The following is a 19,564-nucleotide window of genomic DNA, read 5'->3' as shown; positions in this document are numbered from 1 at the left end:
TGCTGAGACAGTTATGTAAAGTATATTGTCCTAGTCAGGAACACCAACCAGGATCTAAAGTTATGGTAGGTATTTAGAATGCTGAGACAGTTATGTAAAGTATATTGTCCTAGTCAGGAACACCAACCAGGATCTAAAGTTATGGTAGGTATTAAGAATGCTGAGACAGTTATGTAAAGTATATTGTCCTAGTCAGGAACACCAACCAGGATCTAAAGTTATGGTAGGTATTTAGAATGCTGAGACAGTTATGTAAAGTATATTGTCCTAGTCAGGAACACCCACCAGGATCTAAAGTTATGGTAGGTATTAAGAATGCTGAGACAGTTATGTAAAGTATATTGTCCTAGTCAGGAACACCAACCAGGATCTAAAGTTATGGTAGGTATTAAGAATGCTGAGACAGTTATGTAAAGTATATTGTCCTTGTCAGGAACACCAACCAGGATCTAAAGTTATGTTAGGTATTAAGAATGCTGAGACAGTTATGTAAAGTATATTGTCCTAGTCAGGAACACCAACCAGAATCTAAAGTTATGGTAGGTATTAAGAATGCTGAGACAGTTATGTAAAGTATATTGTCCTAGTCAGGAACACCAACCAGGATCTAAAGTTATGGTAGGTATTTAGAATGCTTAGACAGTTTTGTGGTATATTGTCCTAGTCGGGAACACCAACCAGGATCTAAAGTTATGGTAGGTATTAAGAATGCTGAGACAGTTATGTAAAGTATATTGTCCTAGTCAGGAACACCAACCAGGATCTAAAGTTATGTTAGGTATTAAGAATGCTGAGACAGTTATGTAAAGTATATTGTCCTAGTCAGGAACACCAACCAGAATCTAAAGTTATGGTAGGTATTAAGAATGCTGAGACAGTTATGTAAAGTATATTGTCCTAGTCAGGAACACCAACCAGGATCTAAAGTTATGGTAGGTATTTAGAATGCTTAGACAGTTTTGTGGTATATTGTCCTAGTCGGGAACACCAACCAGGATCTAAAGTTATGGTAGGTATTAAGAATGCTGAGACAGTTATGTAAAGTATATTGTCCTAGTCAGGAACACCAACCAGGATCTAAAGTTATGGTAGGTATTAAGAATGCTTAGACAGTTATATAAAGTATATTGTCCTAGTCAGGAACACCCACCAGGATCTAAAGTTATGGTAGGTATTTAGAATGCTGAGACAGTTATGTAAAGTATATTGTCCTAGTCAGGAACACCAACCAGAATCTAAAGTTATGGTAGGTATTTAGAATGCTGAGACAGTTATGTAAAGTATATTGTCCTAGTCAGGAACACAAACCAGAATCTAAAGTTATGGTAGGTATTAAGAATGCTGAGACAGTTATGTAAAGTATATTGTCCTAGTCAGGAACACCAACCAGGATCTAAAGTTATGGTAGGTATTAAGAATGCTGAGACAGTTATGTAAAGTATATTGTCCTTGTCAGGAACACCAACCAGGATCTAAAGTTATGGTAGGTATTAAGAATGCTGAGACAGTTATATAAAGTATATTGTCCTAGTCAGGAACACCAACCAGGATCTAAAGTTATGGTAGGTATTAAGAATGCTGAGACAGTTATATAAAGTATATTGTCCTAGTCAGGAACACCAACCAGGATCTAAAGTTATGGTAGGTATTAAGAATGCTGAGACAGTTTTGTGGTATATTGTCCTAGTCGGGAACACCAACCAAGATCTAAAGTTATGGTAGGTATTAAGAATGCTGAGACAGTTATGTGGTATATTGTCCTAGTCAGGAACACCAACCAGGATCTAAAGTTATGGTAGGTATTAAGAATGCTGAGACAGTTATGTGGTATATTGTCCTAGTCAGGAACACCAACCAGGATCTAAAGTTATGGTAGGTATTAAGAATGCTGAGACAATTATGTAAAGTATATTGTCCTAGTCAGGAACACCAACCAGGATCTAAAGTTATGGTAGGTATTAAGAATGCTGAGACAATTATGTAAAGTATATTGTCCTAGTCAGGAACACCAACCAGGATCTAAAGTTATGGTATATATTAAGAATGCTGAGACAGTTATGTAAAGTATATTGTCCTAATCAGAAACACCAACCAGGATCTAAAGTTATGGTAGGTATTAAGAATGCTGAGACAGTTATGTAAAGTATATTGTCCTCGTCAGGAACACCAACCAGGATATAAAGTTATGGTAGGTATTAAGAATGCTGAGACAGTTATGTAAAGTATATTGTCCTCGTCAGGAACACCAACCAGGATATAAAGTTATGGTAGGTATTAAGAATGCTGAGACAGTTATGTAAAGTATATTGTCCTAGTAAGGAACATCAACCAGGATCTAAAGTTATGGTAGGTATTTAGAATGCTGAGACAGTTATGTAAAGTATATTGTCCTAGTCAGGAACACCAACCAGGATCTAAAGTTATGGTATATATTAAGAATGCTGAGACAGTTATGTAAAGTATATTGTCCTAGTCAGGAACACCAAGCAGGATCTAAAGTTATGGTAGGTATTAGGAATGCTGAGACAGTTATGTAAAGTATATTGTCCTCGTCAGGAACACCAACCAGGATATAAAGTTATGGTAGGTATTAAGAATGCTGAGACAATTATGTAAAGTATATTGTCCTAGTCAGGAACACCAACCAGGATCTAAAGTTATGGTAGGTATTAAGAATGCTGAGACAATTATGTAAAGTATATTGTCCTAGTCAGGAACACCAACCAGGATCTAAAGTTATGGTATATATTAAGAATGCTGAGACAGTTATGTAAAGTATATTGTCCTAATCAGAAACACCAACCAGGATCTAAAGTTATGGTAGGTATTAAGAATGCTGAGACAGTTATGTAAAGTATATTGTCCTCGTCAGGAACACCAACCAGGATCTAAAGTTATGGTAGGTATTAAGAATGCTGAGACAATTATGTAAAGTATATTTTCCTAGTCAGGAACACCAACCAGGATCTAAAGTTATGGTAGGTATTAAGAATGCTGAGACAGTTATGTAAAGTATATTGTCCTAGTCAGGAACACCAACCAGGATCTAAAGTTATGGTAGGTATTAAGAATGCTGAGACAGTTATATAAAGTATATTGTCCTAGTCAGGAACACCAACCAGGATCTAAAGTTATGGTATATATTAAGAATGCTGAGACAGTTATGTAAAGTATATTGTCCTAGTAAGGAACACCAACCAGGATCTAAAGTTATGGTAGGTATTAAGAATGCTGAGACAGTTATGTGGTATATTGTCCTAGTCAGGAACACCAACCAGGATCTAAAGTTATGGTAGGTATTAAGAATGCTGAGACAGTTATGTAAAGTATATTGTCCTCGTCAGGAACACCAACCAGGATATAAAGTTATGGTAGGTATTAAGAATGCTGAGACAGTTATGTAAAGTATATTGTCCTAGTCAGGAACACCAACCAGGATCTAAAGTTATGGTAGGTATTAAGAATGCTGAGACAGTTATGTAAAGTATATTGTCCTAGTAAGGAACATCAACCAGGATCTAAAGTTATGGTAGGTATTAGGAATGCTGAGACAGTTATGTAAAGTATATTGTCCTCGTCAGGAACACCAACCAGGATATAAAGTTATGGTAGGTATTAAGAATGCTGAGACAGTTATGTAAAGTATATTGTCCTTGTCAGGAACACCAACCAGGATCTAAAGTTATGGTAGGTATTAAGAATGCTGAGACAGTTATGTAAAGTATATTGTCCTAGTCAGGAACACCAACCAGGATCTAAAATTATGTTAGGTATTAAGAATGCTGAGACAGTTATGTAAAGTATATTGTCCTAGTCAGGAACACCAACCAGGATCTAAAGTTATGGTAGGTATTAAGAATGCTGAGACAGTTATGTAAAGTATATTGTCCTAGTCAGGAACACCAACCAGGATCTAAAGTTATGGTAGGTATTAAGAATGCTGAGACAGTTATATAAAGTATATTGTCCTAGTCAGGAACACCAACCAGGATCTAAAGTTATGGTAGGTATTAAGAATGCTGAGACAGTTTTGTGGTATATTGTCCTAGTCGGGAACACCAACCAAGATCTAAAGTTATGGTAGGTATTAAGAATGCTGAGACAGTTATGTGGTATATTGTCCTAGTCAGGAACACCAACCAGGATCTAAAGTTATGGTAGGTATTAAGAATGCTGAGACAGTTATGTGGTATATTGTCCTAGTCAGGAACACCAACCAGGATCTAAAGTTATGGTAGGTATTAAGAATGCTGAGACAATTATGTAAAGTATATTGTCCTAGTCAGGAACACCAACCAGGATCTAAAGTTATGGTAGGTATTAAGAATGCTGAGACAATTATGTAAAGTATATTGTCCTAGTCAGGAACACCAACCAGGATCTAAAGTTATGGTATATATTAAGAATGCTGAGACAGTTATGAAAAGTATATTGTCCTAATCAGAAACACCAACCAGGATCTAAAGTTATGGTAGGTATTAAGAATGCTGAGACAGTTATGTAAAGTATATTGTCCTCGTCAGGAACACCAACCAGGATATAAAGTTATGGTAGGTATTAAGAATGCTGAGACAGTTATGTAAAGTATATTGTCCTCGTCAGGAACACCAACCAGGATATAAAGTTATGGTAGGTATTAAGAATGCTGAGACAGTTATGTAAAGTATATTGTCCTAGTAAGGAACATCAACCAGGATCTAAAGTTATGGTAGGTATTTAGAATGCTGAGACAGTTATGTAAAGTATATTGTCCTAGTCAGGAACACCAACCAGGATCTAAAGTTATGGTATATATTAAGAATGCTGAGACAGTTATGTAAAGTATATTGTCCTAGTCAGGAACACCAAGCAGGATCTAAAGTTATGGTAGGTATTAGGAATGCTGAGACAGTTATGTAAAGTATATTGTCCTCGTCAGGAACACCAACCAGGATATAAAGTTATGGTAGGTATTAAGAATGCTGAGACAATTATGTAAAGTATATTGTCCTAGTCAGGAACACCAACCAGGATCTAAAGTTATGGTAGGTATTAAGAATGCTGAGACAATTATGTAAAGTATATTGTCCTAGTCAGGAACACCAACCAGGATCTAAAGTTATGGTATATATTAAGAATGCTGAGACAGTTATGTAAAGTATATTGTCCTAATCAGAAACACCAACCAGGATCTAAAGTTATGGTAGGTATTAAGAATGCTGAGACAGTTATGTAAAGTATATTGTCCTCGTCAGGAACACCAACCAGGATCTAAAGTTATGGTAGGTATTAAGAATGCTGAGACAATTATGTAAAGTATATTTTCCTAGTCAGGAACACCAACCAGGATCTAAAGTTATGGTAGGTATTAAGAATGCTGAGACAGTTATGTAAAGTATATTGTCCTAGTCAGGAACACCAACCAGGATCTAAAGTTATGGTAGGTATTAAGAATGCTGAGACAGTTATATAAAGTATATTGTCCTAGTCAGGAACACCAACCAGGATCTAAAGTTATGGTATATATTAAGAATGCTGAGACAGTTATGTAAAGTATATTGTCCTAGTAAGGAACACCAACCAGGATCTAAAGTTATGGTAGGTATTAAGAATGCTGAGACAGTTATGTGGTATATTGTCCTAGTCAGGAACACCAACCAGGATCTAAAGTTATGGTAGGTATTAAGAATGCTGAGACAGTTATGTAAAGTATATTGTCCTCGTCAGGAACACCAACCAGGATATAAAGTTATGGTAGGTATTAAGAATGCTGAGACAGTTATGTAAAGTATATTGTCCTAGTCAGGAACACCAACCAGGATCTAAAGTTATGGTAGGTATTAAGAATGCTGAGACAGTTATGTAAAGTATATTGTCCTAGTAAGGAACATCAACCAGGATCTAAAGTTATGGTAGGTATTAGGAATGCTGAGACAGTTATGTAAAGTATATTGTCCTCGTCAGGAACACCAACCAGGATATAAAGTTATGGTAGGTATTAAGAATGCTGAGACAGTTATGTAAAGTATATTGTCCTTGTCAGGAACACCAACCAGGATCTAAAGTTATGGTAGGTATTAAGAATGCTGAGACAGTTATGTAAAGTATATTGTCCTAGTCAGGAACACCAACCAGGATCTAAAGTTATGTTAGGTATTAAGAATGCTGAGACAGTTATGTAAAGTATATTGTCCTAGTCAGGAACACCAACCAGGATCTAAAGTTATGGTAGGTATTAAGAATGCTGAGACAGTTATGTAAAGTATATTGTCCTAGTCAGGAACACCAACCAGGATCTAAAGTTATGTTAGGTATTAAGAATGCTGAGACAGTTATGTAAAGTATATTGTCCTAGTCAGGAACACCAACCAGGATCTAAAGTTATGTTAGGTATTAAGAATGCTGAGACAGTTATGTAAAGTATATTGTCCTAGTCAGGAACACCAACCAGGATCTAAAGTTATGGTAGGTATTAAGAATGCTGAGACAGTTATGTAAAGTATATTGTCCTAGTCAGGAACACCAACCAGGATCTAAAGTTATGTTAGGTATTAAGAATGCTGAGACAGTTATGTAAAGTATATTGTCCTAGTCAGGAACACCAACCAGGATCTAAAGTTATGGTAGGTATTAAGAATGCTGAGACAGTTATGTAAAGTATATTGTCCTAGTCAGGAACACCAACCAGGATCTAAAGTTATGGTAGGTATTAAGAATGCTGAGACAGTTATGTAAAGTATATTGTCCTAGTCAGGAACACCAACCCGGATATAAAGTTATGGTAGGTATTAAGAATGCTGAGACAGTTATGTAAAGTATATTGTCCTAGTCAGGAACACCAACCCGGATCTAAAGTTATGGTAGGTATTAAGAATGCTGAGACAGTTATGTAAAGTATATTGTCCTCGTCAGGAACACCAACCAGGATATAAAGTTATGGTAGGTATTAAGAATGCTGAGACAGTTATGTAAAGTATATTGTCCTCGTCAGGAACACCAACCAGGATCTAAAGTTATGGTAGGTATTAAGAATGCTGAGACAGTTATGTAAAGTATATTGTCCTCGTCAGGAACACCAACCAGGATATAAAGTTATGGTAGGTATTAAGAATGCTGAGACAGTTATGTAAAGTATATTGTCCTCGTCAGGAACACCAACCAGGATCTAAAGTTATGGTAGGTATTAAGAATGCTGAGACAGTTATGTAAAGTATATTGTCCTCGTCAGGAACACCAACCAGGATCTAAAGTTATGGTAGGTATTAAGAATGCTGAGACAGTTATGTAAAGTATATTGTCCTCGTCAGGAACACCAACCAGGATCTAAAGTTATGGTAGGTATTAAGAATGCTGAGACAGTTATGTAAAGTATATTGTCCTAGTCAGGAACACCAACCAGGATCTAAAGTTATGGTAGGTATTAAGAATGCTGAGACAGTTATGTAAAGTATATTGTCCTAGTCAGGAACACCAACCAGGATCTAAAGTTATGGTAGGTATTAAGAATGCTGAGACAGTTATGTAAAGTATATTGTCCTAGTCAGGAACACCAACCCGGATCTAAAGTTATGGTAGGTATTAAGAATGCTGAGACAGTTATGTAAAGTATATTGTCCTCGTCAGGAACACCAACCAGGATATAAAGTTATGGTAGGTATTAAGAATGCTGAGACAGTTATGTAAAGTATATTGTCCTAGTCAGGAACACCAACCCGGATCTAAAGTTATGGTAGGTATTAAGAATGCTGAGACAGTTATGTAAAGTATATTGTCCTAGTCAGGAACACCAACCAGGATATAAAGTTATGGTATATATTAAGAATGCTGAGACAGTTATGTAAAGTATATTGTCCTAATCAGAAACACCAACCAGGATCTAAAGTTATGGTAGGTATTAAGAATGCTGAGACAGTTATGTAAAGTATATTGTCCTCGTCAGGAACACCAACCAGGATCTAAAGTTATGGTAGGTATTAAGAATGCTGAGACAATTATGTAAAGTATATTTTCCTAGTCAGGAACACCAACCAGGATCTAAAGTTATGGTAGGTATTAAGAATGCTGAGACAGTTATGTAAAGTATATTGTCCTAGTCAGGAACACCAACCAGGATCTAAAGTTATGGTAGGTATTAAGAATGCTGAGACAGTTATATAAAGTATATTGTCCTAGTCAGGAACACCAACCAGGATCTAAAGTTATGGTATATATTAAGAATGCTGAGACAGTTATGTAAAGTATATTGTCCTAGTAAGGAACACCAACCAGGATCTAAAGTTATGGTAGGTATTAAGAATGCTGAGACAGTTATGTGGTATATTGTCCTAGTCAGGAACACCAACCAGGATCTAAAGTTATGGTAGGTATTAAGAATGCTGAGACAGTTATGTAAAGTATATTGTCCTCGTCAGGAACACCAACCAGGATATAAAGTTATGGTAGGTATTAAGAATGCTGAGACAGTTATGTAAAGTATATTGTCCTAGTCAGGAACACCAACCAGGATCTAAAGTTATGGTAGGTATTAAGAATGCTGAGACAGTTATGTAAAGTATATTGTCCTAGTAAGGAACATCAACCAGGATCTAAAGTTATGGTAGGTATTAGGAATGCTGAGACAGTTATGTAAAGTATATTGTCCTCGTCAGGAACACCAACCAGGATATAAAGTTATGGTAGGTATTAAGAATGCTGAGACAGTTATGTAAAGTATATTGTCCTTGTCAGGAACACCAACCAGGATCTAAAGTTATGGTAGGTATTAAGAATGCTGAGACAGTTATGTAAAGTATATTGTCCTAGTCAGGAACACCAACCAGGATCTAAAGTTATGTTAGGTATTAAGAATGCTGAGACAGTTATGTAAAGTATATTGTCCTAGTCAGGAACACCAACCAGGATCTAAAGTTATGGTAGGTATTAAGAATGCTGAGACAGTTATGTAAAGTATATTGTCCTAGTCAGGAACACCAACCAGGATCTAAAGTTATGTTAGGTATTAAGAATGCTGAGACAGTTATGTAAAGTATATTGTCCTAGTCAGGAACACCAACCAGGATCTAAAGTTATGTTAGGTATTAAGAATGCTGAGACAGTTATGTAAAGTATATTGTCCTAGTCAGGAACACCAACCAGGATCTAAAGTTATGGTAGGTATTAAGAATGCTGAGACAGTTATGTAAAGTATATTGTCCTAGTCAGGAACACCAATCAGGATCTAAAGTTATGTTAGGTATTAAGAATGCTGAGACAGTTATGTAAAGTATATTGTCCTAGTCAGGAACACCAACCAGGATCTAAAGTTATGGTAGGTATTAAGAATGCTGAGACAGTTATGTAAAGTATATTGTCCTAGTCAGGAACACCAACCAGGATCTAAAGTTATGGTAGGTATTAAGAATGCTGAGACAGTTATGTAAAGTATATTGTCCTAGTCAGGAACACCAACCAGGATATAAAGTTATGGTAGGTATTAAGAATGCTGAGACAGTTATGTAAAGTATATTGTCCTAGTCAGGAACACCAACCCGGATCTAAAGTTATGGTAGGTATTAAGAATGCTGAGACAGTTATGTAAAGTATATTGTCCTCGTCAGGAACACCAACCAGGATATAAAGTTATGGTAGGTATTAAGAATGCTGAGACAGTTATGTAAAGTATATTGTCCTCGTCAGGAACACCAACCAGGATCTAAAGTTATGGTAGGTATTAAGAATGCTGAGACAGTTATGTAAAGTATATTGTCCTCGTCAGGAACACCAACCAGGATATAAAGTTATGGTAGGTATTAAGAATGCTGAGACAGTTATGTAAAGTATATTGTCCTCGTCAGGAACACCAACCAGGATCTAAAGTTATGGTAGGTATTAAGAATGCTGAGACAGTTATGTAAAGTATATTGTCCTCGTCAGGAACACCAACCAGGATATAAAGTTATGGTAGGTATTAAGAATGCTGAGACAGTTATGTAAAGTATATTGTCCTCGTCAGGAACACCAACCAGGATCTAAAGTTATGGTAGGTATTAAGAATGCTGAGACAGTTATGTAAAGTATATTGTCCTAGTCAGGAACACCAACCAGGATCTAAAGTTATGGTAGGTATTAAGAATGCTGAGACAGTTATGTAAAGTATATTGTCCTAGTCAGGAACACCAACCAGGATCTAAAGTTATGGTAGGTATTAAGAATGCTGAGACAGTTATGTAAAGTATATTGTCCTAGTCAGGAACACCAACCCGGATCTAAAGTTATGGTAGGTATTAAGAATGCTGAGACAGTTATGTAAAGTATATTGTCCTCGTCAGGAACACCAACCAGGATATAAAGTTATGGTAGGTATTAAGAATGCTGAGACAGTTATGTAAAGTATATTGTCCTAGTCAGGAACACCAACCCGGATCTAAAGTTATGGTAGGTATTAAGAATGCTGAGACAGTTATGTAAAGTATATTGTCCTAGTCAGGAACACCAACCAGGATATAAAGTTATGGTAGGTATTAAGAATGCTGAGACAGTTATGTAAAGTATATTGTCCTCGTCAGGAACACCAACCAGGATATAAAGTTATGTTAGGTATTAAGAATGCTGAGACAGTTATGTGGTATATTGTCCTAGTAAGGAACATCAACCAGGATCTAAAGTTATGGTAGGTATTAAGAATACTGAGACAGTTATGTAAAGTATATTGTCCTAGTCAGGAACACCAACCAGGATCTAAAGTTATGGTAGGTATTAAGAATGCTGAGACATTTATGTGGTATATTGTCCTAGTAAGGAACATCAACCAGGATCTAAAGTTATGGTAGGTATTAGGAATGCTGAGACAGTTATGTAAAGTATATTGTCCTCGTCAGGAACACCAACCAGGATATAAAGTTATGGTAGGTATTAAGAATGCTGAGACAGTTATGTAAAGTATATTGTCCTAGTCAGGAACACCAACCAGAATCTAAAGTTATGGTAGGTATTAAGAATGCTGAGACAGTTATGTAAAGTATATTGTCCTAGTCAGGAACATCAACCAGGATCTAAAGTTATGGTAGGTATTAAGAATGCTGAGACAGTTATATAAAGTATATTGTCCTAGTCAGGAACACCAACCATGATCTAAAGTTATGGTAGGTATTAAGAATGCTGAGACAGTTATATAAAGTATATTGTCCTAGTCAGGAACACCAACCAGGATCTAAAGTTATGGTAGGTATTTAGAATGCTGAGACAGTTATATAAAGTATATTGTCCTAGTCAGGAACATCAACCAGGATCTAAAGTTATGGTAGGTATTAAGAATGCTGAGACAGTTATGTAGTATATTAATATTGTCATAGTAAGGAACACCAACCAGGATCTAAAGTTATGGTAGGTATTAAGAGTCTGAGACAGTTATGTAAAGTATATTGTCCTAGTAAGGAACATCAACCAGGATCTAAAGTTATGGTAGGTATTAAGAATGCTGAGACAGTTATGTAAAGTATATTGTCCTAGTCAGGAACATCAACCAGGATCTAAAGTTATGGTAGGTATTAAGAATGCTGAGACAGTTATGTAAAGTATATTGTCCCAGTCAGGAACACCAACCAGGATCTAAAGTTATGGTAGGTATTAAGAATGCTGAGACAGTTATGTAAAGTATATTGTCCTAGTCAGGAACATCAACCAGGATCTAAAGTTATGGTAGGTATTAAGAATGCTGAGACAGTTATGTAAAGTATATTGTCCTAGTAAGGAACATCAACCAGGATCTAAAGTTATGGTAGGTATTAAGAATGCTGAGACAGTTATGTAAAGTATATTGTCCTAGTCAGGAACATCAACCAGGATCTAAAGTTATGGTAGGTATTAAGAATGCTGAGACAGTTATGTAAAGTATATTGTCCCAGTCAGGAACACCAACCAGGATCTAAAGTTATGGTAGGTATTAAGAATGCTGAGACAGTTATGTAAAGTATATTGTCCTCTTCAGGAACACCAACCAGGATCTAAAGTTATGGTAGGTATTAAGAATGCTGAGACAGTTATGTAAAGTATATTGTCCTAGTCAGGAACACCAACCAGGATCTAAAGTTATGGTAGGTATTAAGAATGCTGAGACAGTTATGTAAAGTATATTGTCCTAGTCAGGAACACCAACCAGGATCTAAAGTTATGGTAGGTATTAAGAATGCTGAGACAGTTATGTAAAGTATATTGTCCTCGTCAGGAACACCAACCAGGATATAAAGTTATGGTAGGTATTAAGAATGCTGAGACAGTTATGTAAAGTATATTGTCCTAGTCAGGAACACCAACCAGGATCTAAAGTTATGGTAGGTATTAAGAATGCTGAGACAGTTATGTAAAGTATATTGTCCTAGTAAGGAACATCAACCAGGATCTAAAGTTATGGTAGGTATTAGGAATGCTGAGACAGTTATGTAAAGTATATTGTCCTCGTCAGGAACACCAACCAGGATATAAAGTTATGGTAGGTATTAAGAATGCTGAGACAGTTATGTAAAGTATATTGTCCTTGTCAGGAACACCAACCAGGATCTAAAGTTATGGTAGGTATTAAGAATGCTGAGACAGTTATGTAGTATATTGTCCTAGTCAGGAACACCAACCAGGATCTAAAGTTATGGTAGGTATTAAGAATGCTGAGACAGTTATGTAAAGTATATTGTCCTAGTCAGGAACACCAACCAGGATCTAAAGTTATGGTAGGTATTAAGAATGCTGAGACAGTTATGTAAAGTATATTGTCCTAGTCAGGAACACCAACCAGGATCTAAAGTTATGGTAGGTATTAAGAATGCTGAGACAGTTATGTAAAGTATATTGTCCTAGTCAGGAACACCAACCAGGATCTAAAGTTATGGTAGGTATTAAGAATGCTGAGACAGTTATGTAAAGTATATTGTCCTAGTAAGGAACACCAACCAGGATCTAAAGTTATGGTAGGTATTAAGAATGCTGAGACAGTTATGTAAAGTATATTGTCCTAGTCAGGAACACCAACCAGGATCTAAAGTTATGGTAGGTATTAAGAATGCTGAGACAGTTATGTAAAGTATATTGTCCTAGTCAGGAACACCAACCAGGATCTAAAGTTATGGTAGGTATTAAGAATGCTGAGACAGTTATGTAGTATATTGTCCTAGTCAGGAACACCAACCAGGATCTAAAGTTATGGTAGGTATTAAGAATGCTGAGACAGTTATGTAAAGTATATTGTCCTAGTCAGGAACACCAACCAGGATCTAAAGTTATGGTAGGTATTAAGAATGCTGAGACAGTTATGTAAAGTATATTGTCCTAGTCAGGAACACCAACCAGGATCTAAAGTTATGGTAGGTATTAAGAATGCTGAGACAGTTATGTAAAGTATATTGTCCTAGTCAGGAACACCAACCAGGATCTAAAGTTATGGTAGGTATTAAGAATGCTGAGACAGTTATGTAAAGTATATTGTCCCAGTCAGGAACACCAACCAGGATCTAAAGTTATGGTAGGTATTAAGAATGCTGAGACAGTTATGTAAAGTATGTTGTCCTAGTCAGGAACACCAACCAGGATCTAAAGTTATGGTAGGTATTAAGAATGCTGAGACAGTTATGTAAAGTATATTGTCTTAGTCAGGAACACCAACCAGGATCTAAAGTTATGGTAGGTATTAAGAATGCTGAGACAGTTATGTAGTAAATTGTCCTAGTCAGGAACACCAACCAGGATCTAAAGTTATGGTAGGTATTAAGAATGCTGAGACAGTTATGTAGTATATTGTCCTAGTCAGGAACACCAACCAGGATCTAAAGTTATGGTAGGTATTAAGAATGCTGAGACAGTTATGTAAAGTATATTGTCCTAGTCAGGAACACCAACCAGGATCTAAAGTTATGGTAGGTATTAAGAATGCTGAGACAGTTATGTAAAGTATATTGTCCTAGTCAGGAACACCAACCAGGATCTAAAGTTATGGTAGGTATTAAGAATGCTGAGACAGTTATGTAAAGTATGTTGTCCTAGTCAGGAACACCAACCAGGATCTAAAGTTATGGTAGGTATTAAGAATGCTGAGACAGTTATGTAAAGTATATTGTCCTAGTCAGGAACACCAACCAGGATCTAAAGTTATGGTAGGTATTAAGAATACTGAGACATTTATGTAAAGTATATTGTCCTAGTCAGGAACACCAACCAGGATCTAAAGTTATGGTAGGTATTAAGAATGCTGAGACAGTTATGTAGTATATTGTCCTAGTCAGGAACACCAACCAGGATCTAAAGTTATGGTAGGTATTAAGAATGCTGAGACAGTTATGTAAAGTATATTGTCCCAGTCAGGAACACCAACCAGGATCTAAAGTCATGGTAGGTATTAAGAATGCTGAGACAGTTATGTAAAGTATATTGTCCCAGTCAGGAACACCAACCAGGATCTAAAGTTATGGTAGGTATTAAGAATGCTGAGACAGTTATGTAAAGTATATTGTCCTAGTCAGGAACACCAACCAGGATCTAAAGTTATGGTAGGTATTAAGAATGCTGAGACAGTTATGTAAAGTATATTGTCCCAGTCAGGAACACCAACCAGGATCTAAAGTTATGGTAGGTATTAAGAATGCTGAGACAGTTATGTAAAGTATATTGTCCTAGTCAGGAACACCAACCAGGATCTAAAGTTATGGTAGGTATTAAGAATGCTGAGACAGTTATGTAAAGTATATTGTCCCAGTCAGGAACACCAACCAGGATCTAAAGTTATGGTAGGTATTAAGAATGCTGAGACAGTTATGTAAAGTATATTGTCCCAGTCAGGAACACCAACCAGGATCTAAAGTTATGGTAGGTATTAAGAATGCTGAGACAGTTATGTAAAGTATATTGTCCCAGTCAGGAACACCAACCAGGATCTAAAGTTATGGTAGGTATTAAGAATGCTGAGACAGTTATGTAAAGTATATTGTCCCAGTCAGGAACACCAACCAGGATCTAAAGTTATGGTAGGTATTTAGAATGCTGAGACAGTTATGTAAAGTATATTGTCCTAGTCAGGAACACCAACCAGGATCTAAAGTTATGGTAGGTATTAAGAATGCTGAGACAGTTATGTAAAGTATATTGTCCTAGTCAGGAACACCAACCAGGATCTAAAGTTATGGTAGGTATTAAGAATGCTGAGACAGTTATGTAAAGTATATTGTCCTAGTCAGGAACACCAACCAGGATCTAAAGTTATGGTAGGTATTTAGAATGCTGAGACAGTTATGTAAAGTATATTGTCCCAGTCAGGAACACCAACCAGGATCTAAAGTTATGGTAGGTATTAAGAATGCTGAGACAGTTATGTAAAGTATGTTGTCCTAGTCAGGAACACCAACCAGGATCTAAAGTTATGGTAGGTATTAAGAATGCTGAGACAGTTATGTAAAGTATATTGTCCTAGTCAGGAACACCAACCAGGATCTAAAGTTATGGTAGGTATTAAGAATGCTGAGACAGTTATGTAAAGTATATTGTCCTAGTCGGGAACACCAACCAGGATCTAAAGTTATGGTAGGTATTAAGAATGCTGAGACAGTTATATAAAGTATATTGTCCTAGTCAGGAACACCAACCAGGATCTAAAGTTATGGTAGGTATTAAGAATGCTGAGACAGTTATATAAAGTATATTGTCCTAGTCAGGAACGCCAACCAGGATCTAAAGTCATGGTAGGTATTAAGAATGCTGAGACAGTTATATAAAGTATATTGTCCTAGTCAGGAACACCAACCAGGATCTAAAGTTATGGTAGGTATTAAGAATGCTGAGACAGTTATATAAAGTATATTGTCCTAGTCAGGAACACCAAGCAGGATCTAAAGTTATGGTAGGTATTAAGAATGCTGAGACAGTTATGTAAAGTATATTGTCCAAGTCAGGAACACCAACCAGGATCTAAAGTTATGGTAGGTATTAAGAATGCTGAGACAGTTATGTAAAGTATATTGTCCAAGTCAGGAACACCAACCAGGATCTAAAGTTATGGTAGGTATTAAGAATGCTGAGACAGTTATGTAAAGTATATTGTCCAAGTCAGGAACACCAACCAGGATCTAAAGTTATGGTATATATTAAGAATGCTGAGACAGTTATGTAAAGTATATTGTCCTCGTCAGGAACATCAACCAGGATCTAAAGTTATGGTAGGTATTAAGAATGCTGAGACAGTTATGTAAAGTATATTGTCCTCGTCAGGAACACCAACCAGGATCTAAAGTTATGGTAGGTATTAAGAATGCTGAGACAGTTATGTAAAGTATATTGTCCTAGTCAGGAACACCAACCAGGATCTAAAGTTATGGTAGGTATTAAGAATGCTGAGACAGTTATGTAAAGTATATTGTCCAAGTCAGGAACACCAAGCAGGATCTAAAGTTATGGTAGGTATTAAGAATGCTGAGACAGTTATGTAAAGTATATTGTCCTAGTCAGGAACACCAACCAGGATCTAAAGTTATGGTTGGTATTAAGAATGCTGAGACAGTTATGTAAAGTATATTCTCCTAGTCAGGAACACCAACCAGGATCTAAAGTTATGGTAGGTATTAAGAATGCTGAGACAGTTGTATAAAGTATATTGTCCTCGTCAGGAACACCAACCAGGATCTAAAGTTATGGTTGGTATTAAGAATGCTGAGACAGTTATGTAAAGTATATTGTCCTAGTCAGGAACACCAACCAGGATCTAAAGTTATGGTAGGTATTAAGAATGCTGAGACAGTTATGTAAAGTATATTGTCCTCGTCAGGAACATCAACCAGGATCTAAAGTTATTGTAGGTATTAAGAATGCTGAGACAGTTATGTAAAGTATATTGTCCAAGTCAGGAACACCAACCAGGATCTAAAGTTATGGTAGGTATTAAGAATGCTGAGACAGTTATGTAAAGTATATTGTCCTCGTCAGGAACACCAAGCAGGATCTAAAGTTATGGTAGGTATTAAGAATGCTGAGACAGTTATGTAAAGTATATTGTCCAAGTCAGGAACACCAACCAGGATCTAAAGTTATGGTAGGTATTAAGAATGCTGAGACAGTTATGTAAAGTATATTGTCCAAGTCAGGAACACCAACCAGGATCTAAAGTTATGGTAGGTATTAAGAATGCTGAGACAGTTATGTAAAGTATATTGTCCAAGTCAGGAACACCAACCAGGATCTAAAGTTATGGTATATATTAAGAATGCTGAGACAGTTATGTAAAGTATATTGTCCTCGTCAGGAACATCAACCAAGATCTAAAGTTATGGTAGGTATTTAGAATGCTGAGACAGTTATGTAAAGTATATTCTCCTAGTCAGGAACATCAACCAGGATCTAAAGTTATGGTAGGTATTAAGGATGCTGAGACAGTTATGTAAAGTATATTGTCCTAGTAAGGAACACCCACCAGAATCTAAAGTTATGGTAGGTATTAAGAATGCTGAGACAGTTATGTGGTATATTGGTCTAGTCAGGAACACCAAGCAGGATCTAAAGTTATGGTAGGTATTAAGAATGCTGAGACAGTTATGTAAAGTATATTGTCCTAGTCAGGAACATCAACCAGGATCTAAAGTTATGGTAGGTATTAAGAATGCTGAGACAGTTATGTAAAGTATATTGTCCTAGTCAGGAACATCAACCAGGATCTAAAGTTATGGTAGGTATTAAGAATGCTGAGACAGTTATGTAAAGTATATTGTCCTAGTAAGGAACACCCACCAGGATCTAAAGTTATGGTAGGTATTAAGAATGCTGAGACAGTTATGTAAAGTATATTGTCCTTGTCAGGAACACTCACCAGGATCTAAAGTTATGGTAGGTATTAAGAATGCTGAGACAGTTATGTAAAGTATATTGTCCTTGTCAGGAACACCAACCAGGATCTAAAGTTATGGTAGGTATTAAGAATGCTGAGACAGTTATGTAAAGTATATTGTCCTCGTCAGGAACACCAACCAGGATATAAAGTTATGGTAGGTATTAAGAATGCTGAGACAGTTATGTAAAGTATATTGTCCAAGTCAGGAACACCAACCAGGATCTAAAGTTATGGTTGGTATTAAGAATGCTGAGACAGTTATGTAAAGTATATTCTCCTAGTCAGGAACACCAACCAGGATCTAAAGTTATGGTAGGTATTAAGAATGCTGAGACAGTTATGTAAAGTATATTGTCCTCGTCAGGAACACCAACCAGGATCTAAAGTTATGGTTGGTATTTAGAATGCTGAGACAGTTATGTAAAGTATATTGTCCTCGTCAGGAACACCAACCAGGATCTAAAGTTATGGTTGGTATTAAGAATGCTGAGACAGTTGTATAAAGTATATTGTCCTAGTCAGGAACACCAACCAGGATCTAAAGTTATGGTAGGTATTAAGAATGCTGAGACAGTTATGTAAAGTATATTGTCCTAGTCAGGAACACCAACCAGGATCTAAAGTTATGGTTGGTATTAAGAATGCTGAGACAGTTATGTAAAGTATATTCTCCTAGTCAGGAACACCAACCAGGATCTAAAGTTATGGTAGGTATTAAGAATGCTGAGACAGTTGTATAAAGTATATTGTCCTCGTCAGGAACACCAACCAGGATCTAAAGTTATGGTAGGTATTAAGAATGCTGAGACAGTTATGTAAAGTATATTGGTCTAGTCAGGAACACCAACCAGAATCTAAAGTTATGGTAGGTATTAAGAATGCTGAGACAGTTATGTAAAGTATATTGTCCAAGTCAGGAACACCAACCAGGATATAAAGTTATGGTAGGTATTAAGAATGCTGAGACAGTTATGTAAAGTATATTGTCCTAGTCAGGAACACCAACCAGGATCTAAAGTTATGGTAGGTATTACGAATGCTGAGACAGTTATGTAAAGTATATTGTCCTAGTCAGGAACACCAACCAGGATCTAAAGTTATGGTAGGTATTAAGAATGCTGAGACAGTTATGTAAAGTATATTGTCCTTGTCAGGAACACCAACCAGGATCTAAAGTTATGGTAGGTATTAAGAATGCTGAGACAGTTATGTAAAGTATATTGTCCTCGTCAGGAACACCAACCAGGATATAAAGTTATGGTAGGTATTAAGAATGCTGAGACAGTTATGTAAAGTATATTGTCCTAGTCAGGAACACCAACCAGGATCTAAAGTTATGGTTGGTATTAAGAATGCTGAGACAGTTATGTAAAGTATATTCTCCTAGTCAGGAACACCAACCAGGATCTAAAGTTATGGTAGGTATTAAGAATGCTGAGACAGTTATGTAAAGTATATTGTCCTCGTCAGGAACACCAACCAGGATCTAAAGTTATGGTTGGTATTAAGAATGCTGAGACAGTTATGTAAAGTATATTCTCCTAGTCAGGAACACCAACCAGGATCTAAAGTTATGGTAGGTATTAAGAATGCTGAGACAGTTATGTAAAGTATATTGTCCTCGTCAGGAACACCAACCAGGATCTAAAGTTATGGTTGGTATTAAGAATGCTGAGACAGTTATGTAAAGTATATTCTCCTAGTCAGGAACACCAACCAGGATCTAAAGTTATGGTAGGTATTAAGAATGCTGAG

General features: G+C 36.5%; 1 protein-coding gene across 7 annotated transcripts in view; it reads left to right on the top strand.

Annotated features, from left to right (window-relative positions):
* LOC127731217 (secernin-2-like) overlaps nucleotides 1-19,564 on the top strand; it is a 57,343-nt gene that overhangs the window by 6,869 nt on the left and 30,910 nt on the right. The window contains exon 1 of one of the 7 annotated variants that reach the window (XM_052240184.1): nucleotides 5,497-5,577. The exons of 2 other annotated variants lie outside the window; for them this stretch is intronic. In XM_052240184.1, coding sequence (XP_052096144.1) covers nucleotides 5,512-5,577 — 66 coding nt within the window. In that variant the 5' untranslated portion in view covers nucleotides 5,497-5,511. Of the gene's footprint in view, nucleotides 1-5,496; nucleotides 5,578-8,180; nucleotides 8,262-10,936; nucleotides 11,021-11,574; nucleotides 11,656-17,471; nucleotides 17,569-19,564 lie in introns of those variants that run through there. 4 more of the 7 variants (XM_052240183.1, XM_052240182.1, XM_052240181.1 and 1 more) reach the window with 4 other exon arrangements.

This window comes from Mytilus californianus, unplaced genomic scaffold (genome assembly GCF_021869535.1).
Source record: "Mytilus californianus isolate M0D057914Y unplaced genomic scaffold, xbMytCali1.0.p SCAF_2, whole genome shotgun sequence".
In the NCBI taxonomy this organism is placed as follows: domain Eukaryota; kingdom Metazoa; phylum Mollusca; class Bivalvia; order Mytilida; family Mytilidae; genus Mytilus; species Mytilus californianus.
Note: the sequence above shows the minus strand (reverse complement) of the source record. Positions and strands in the feature narration are given on the sequence as shown.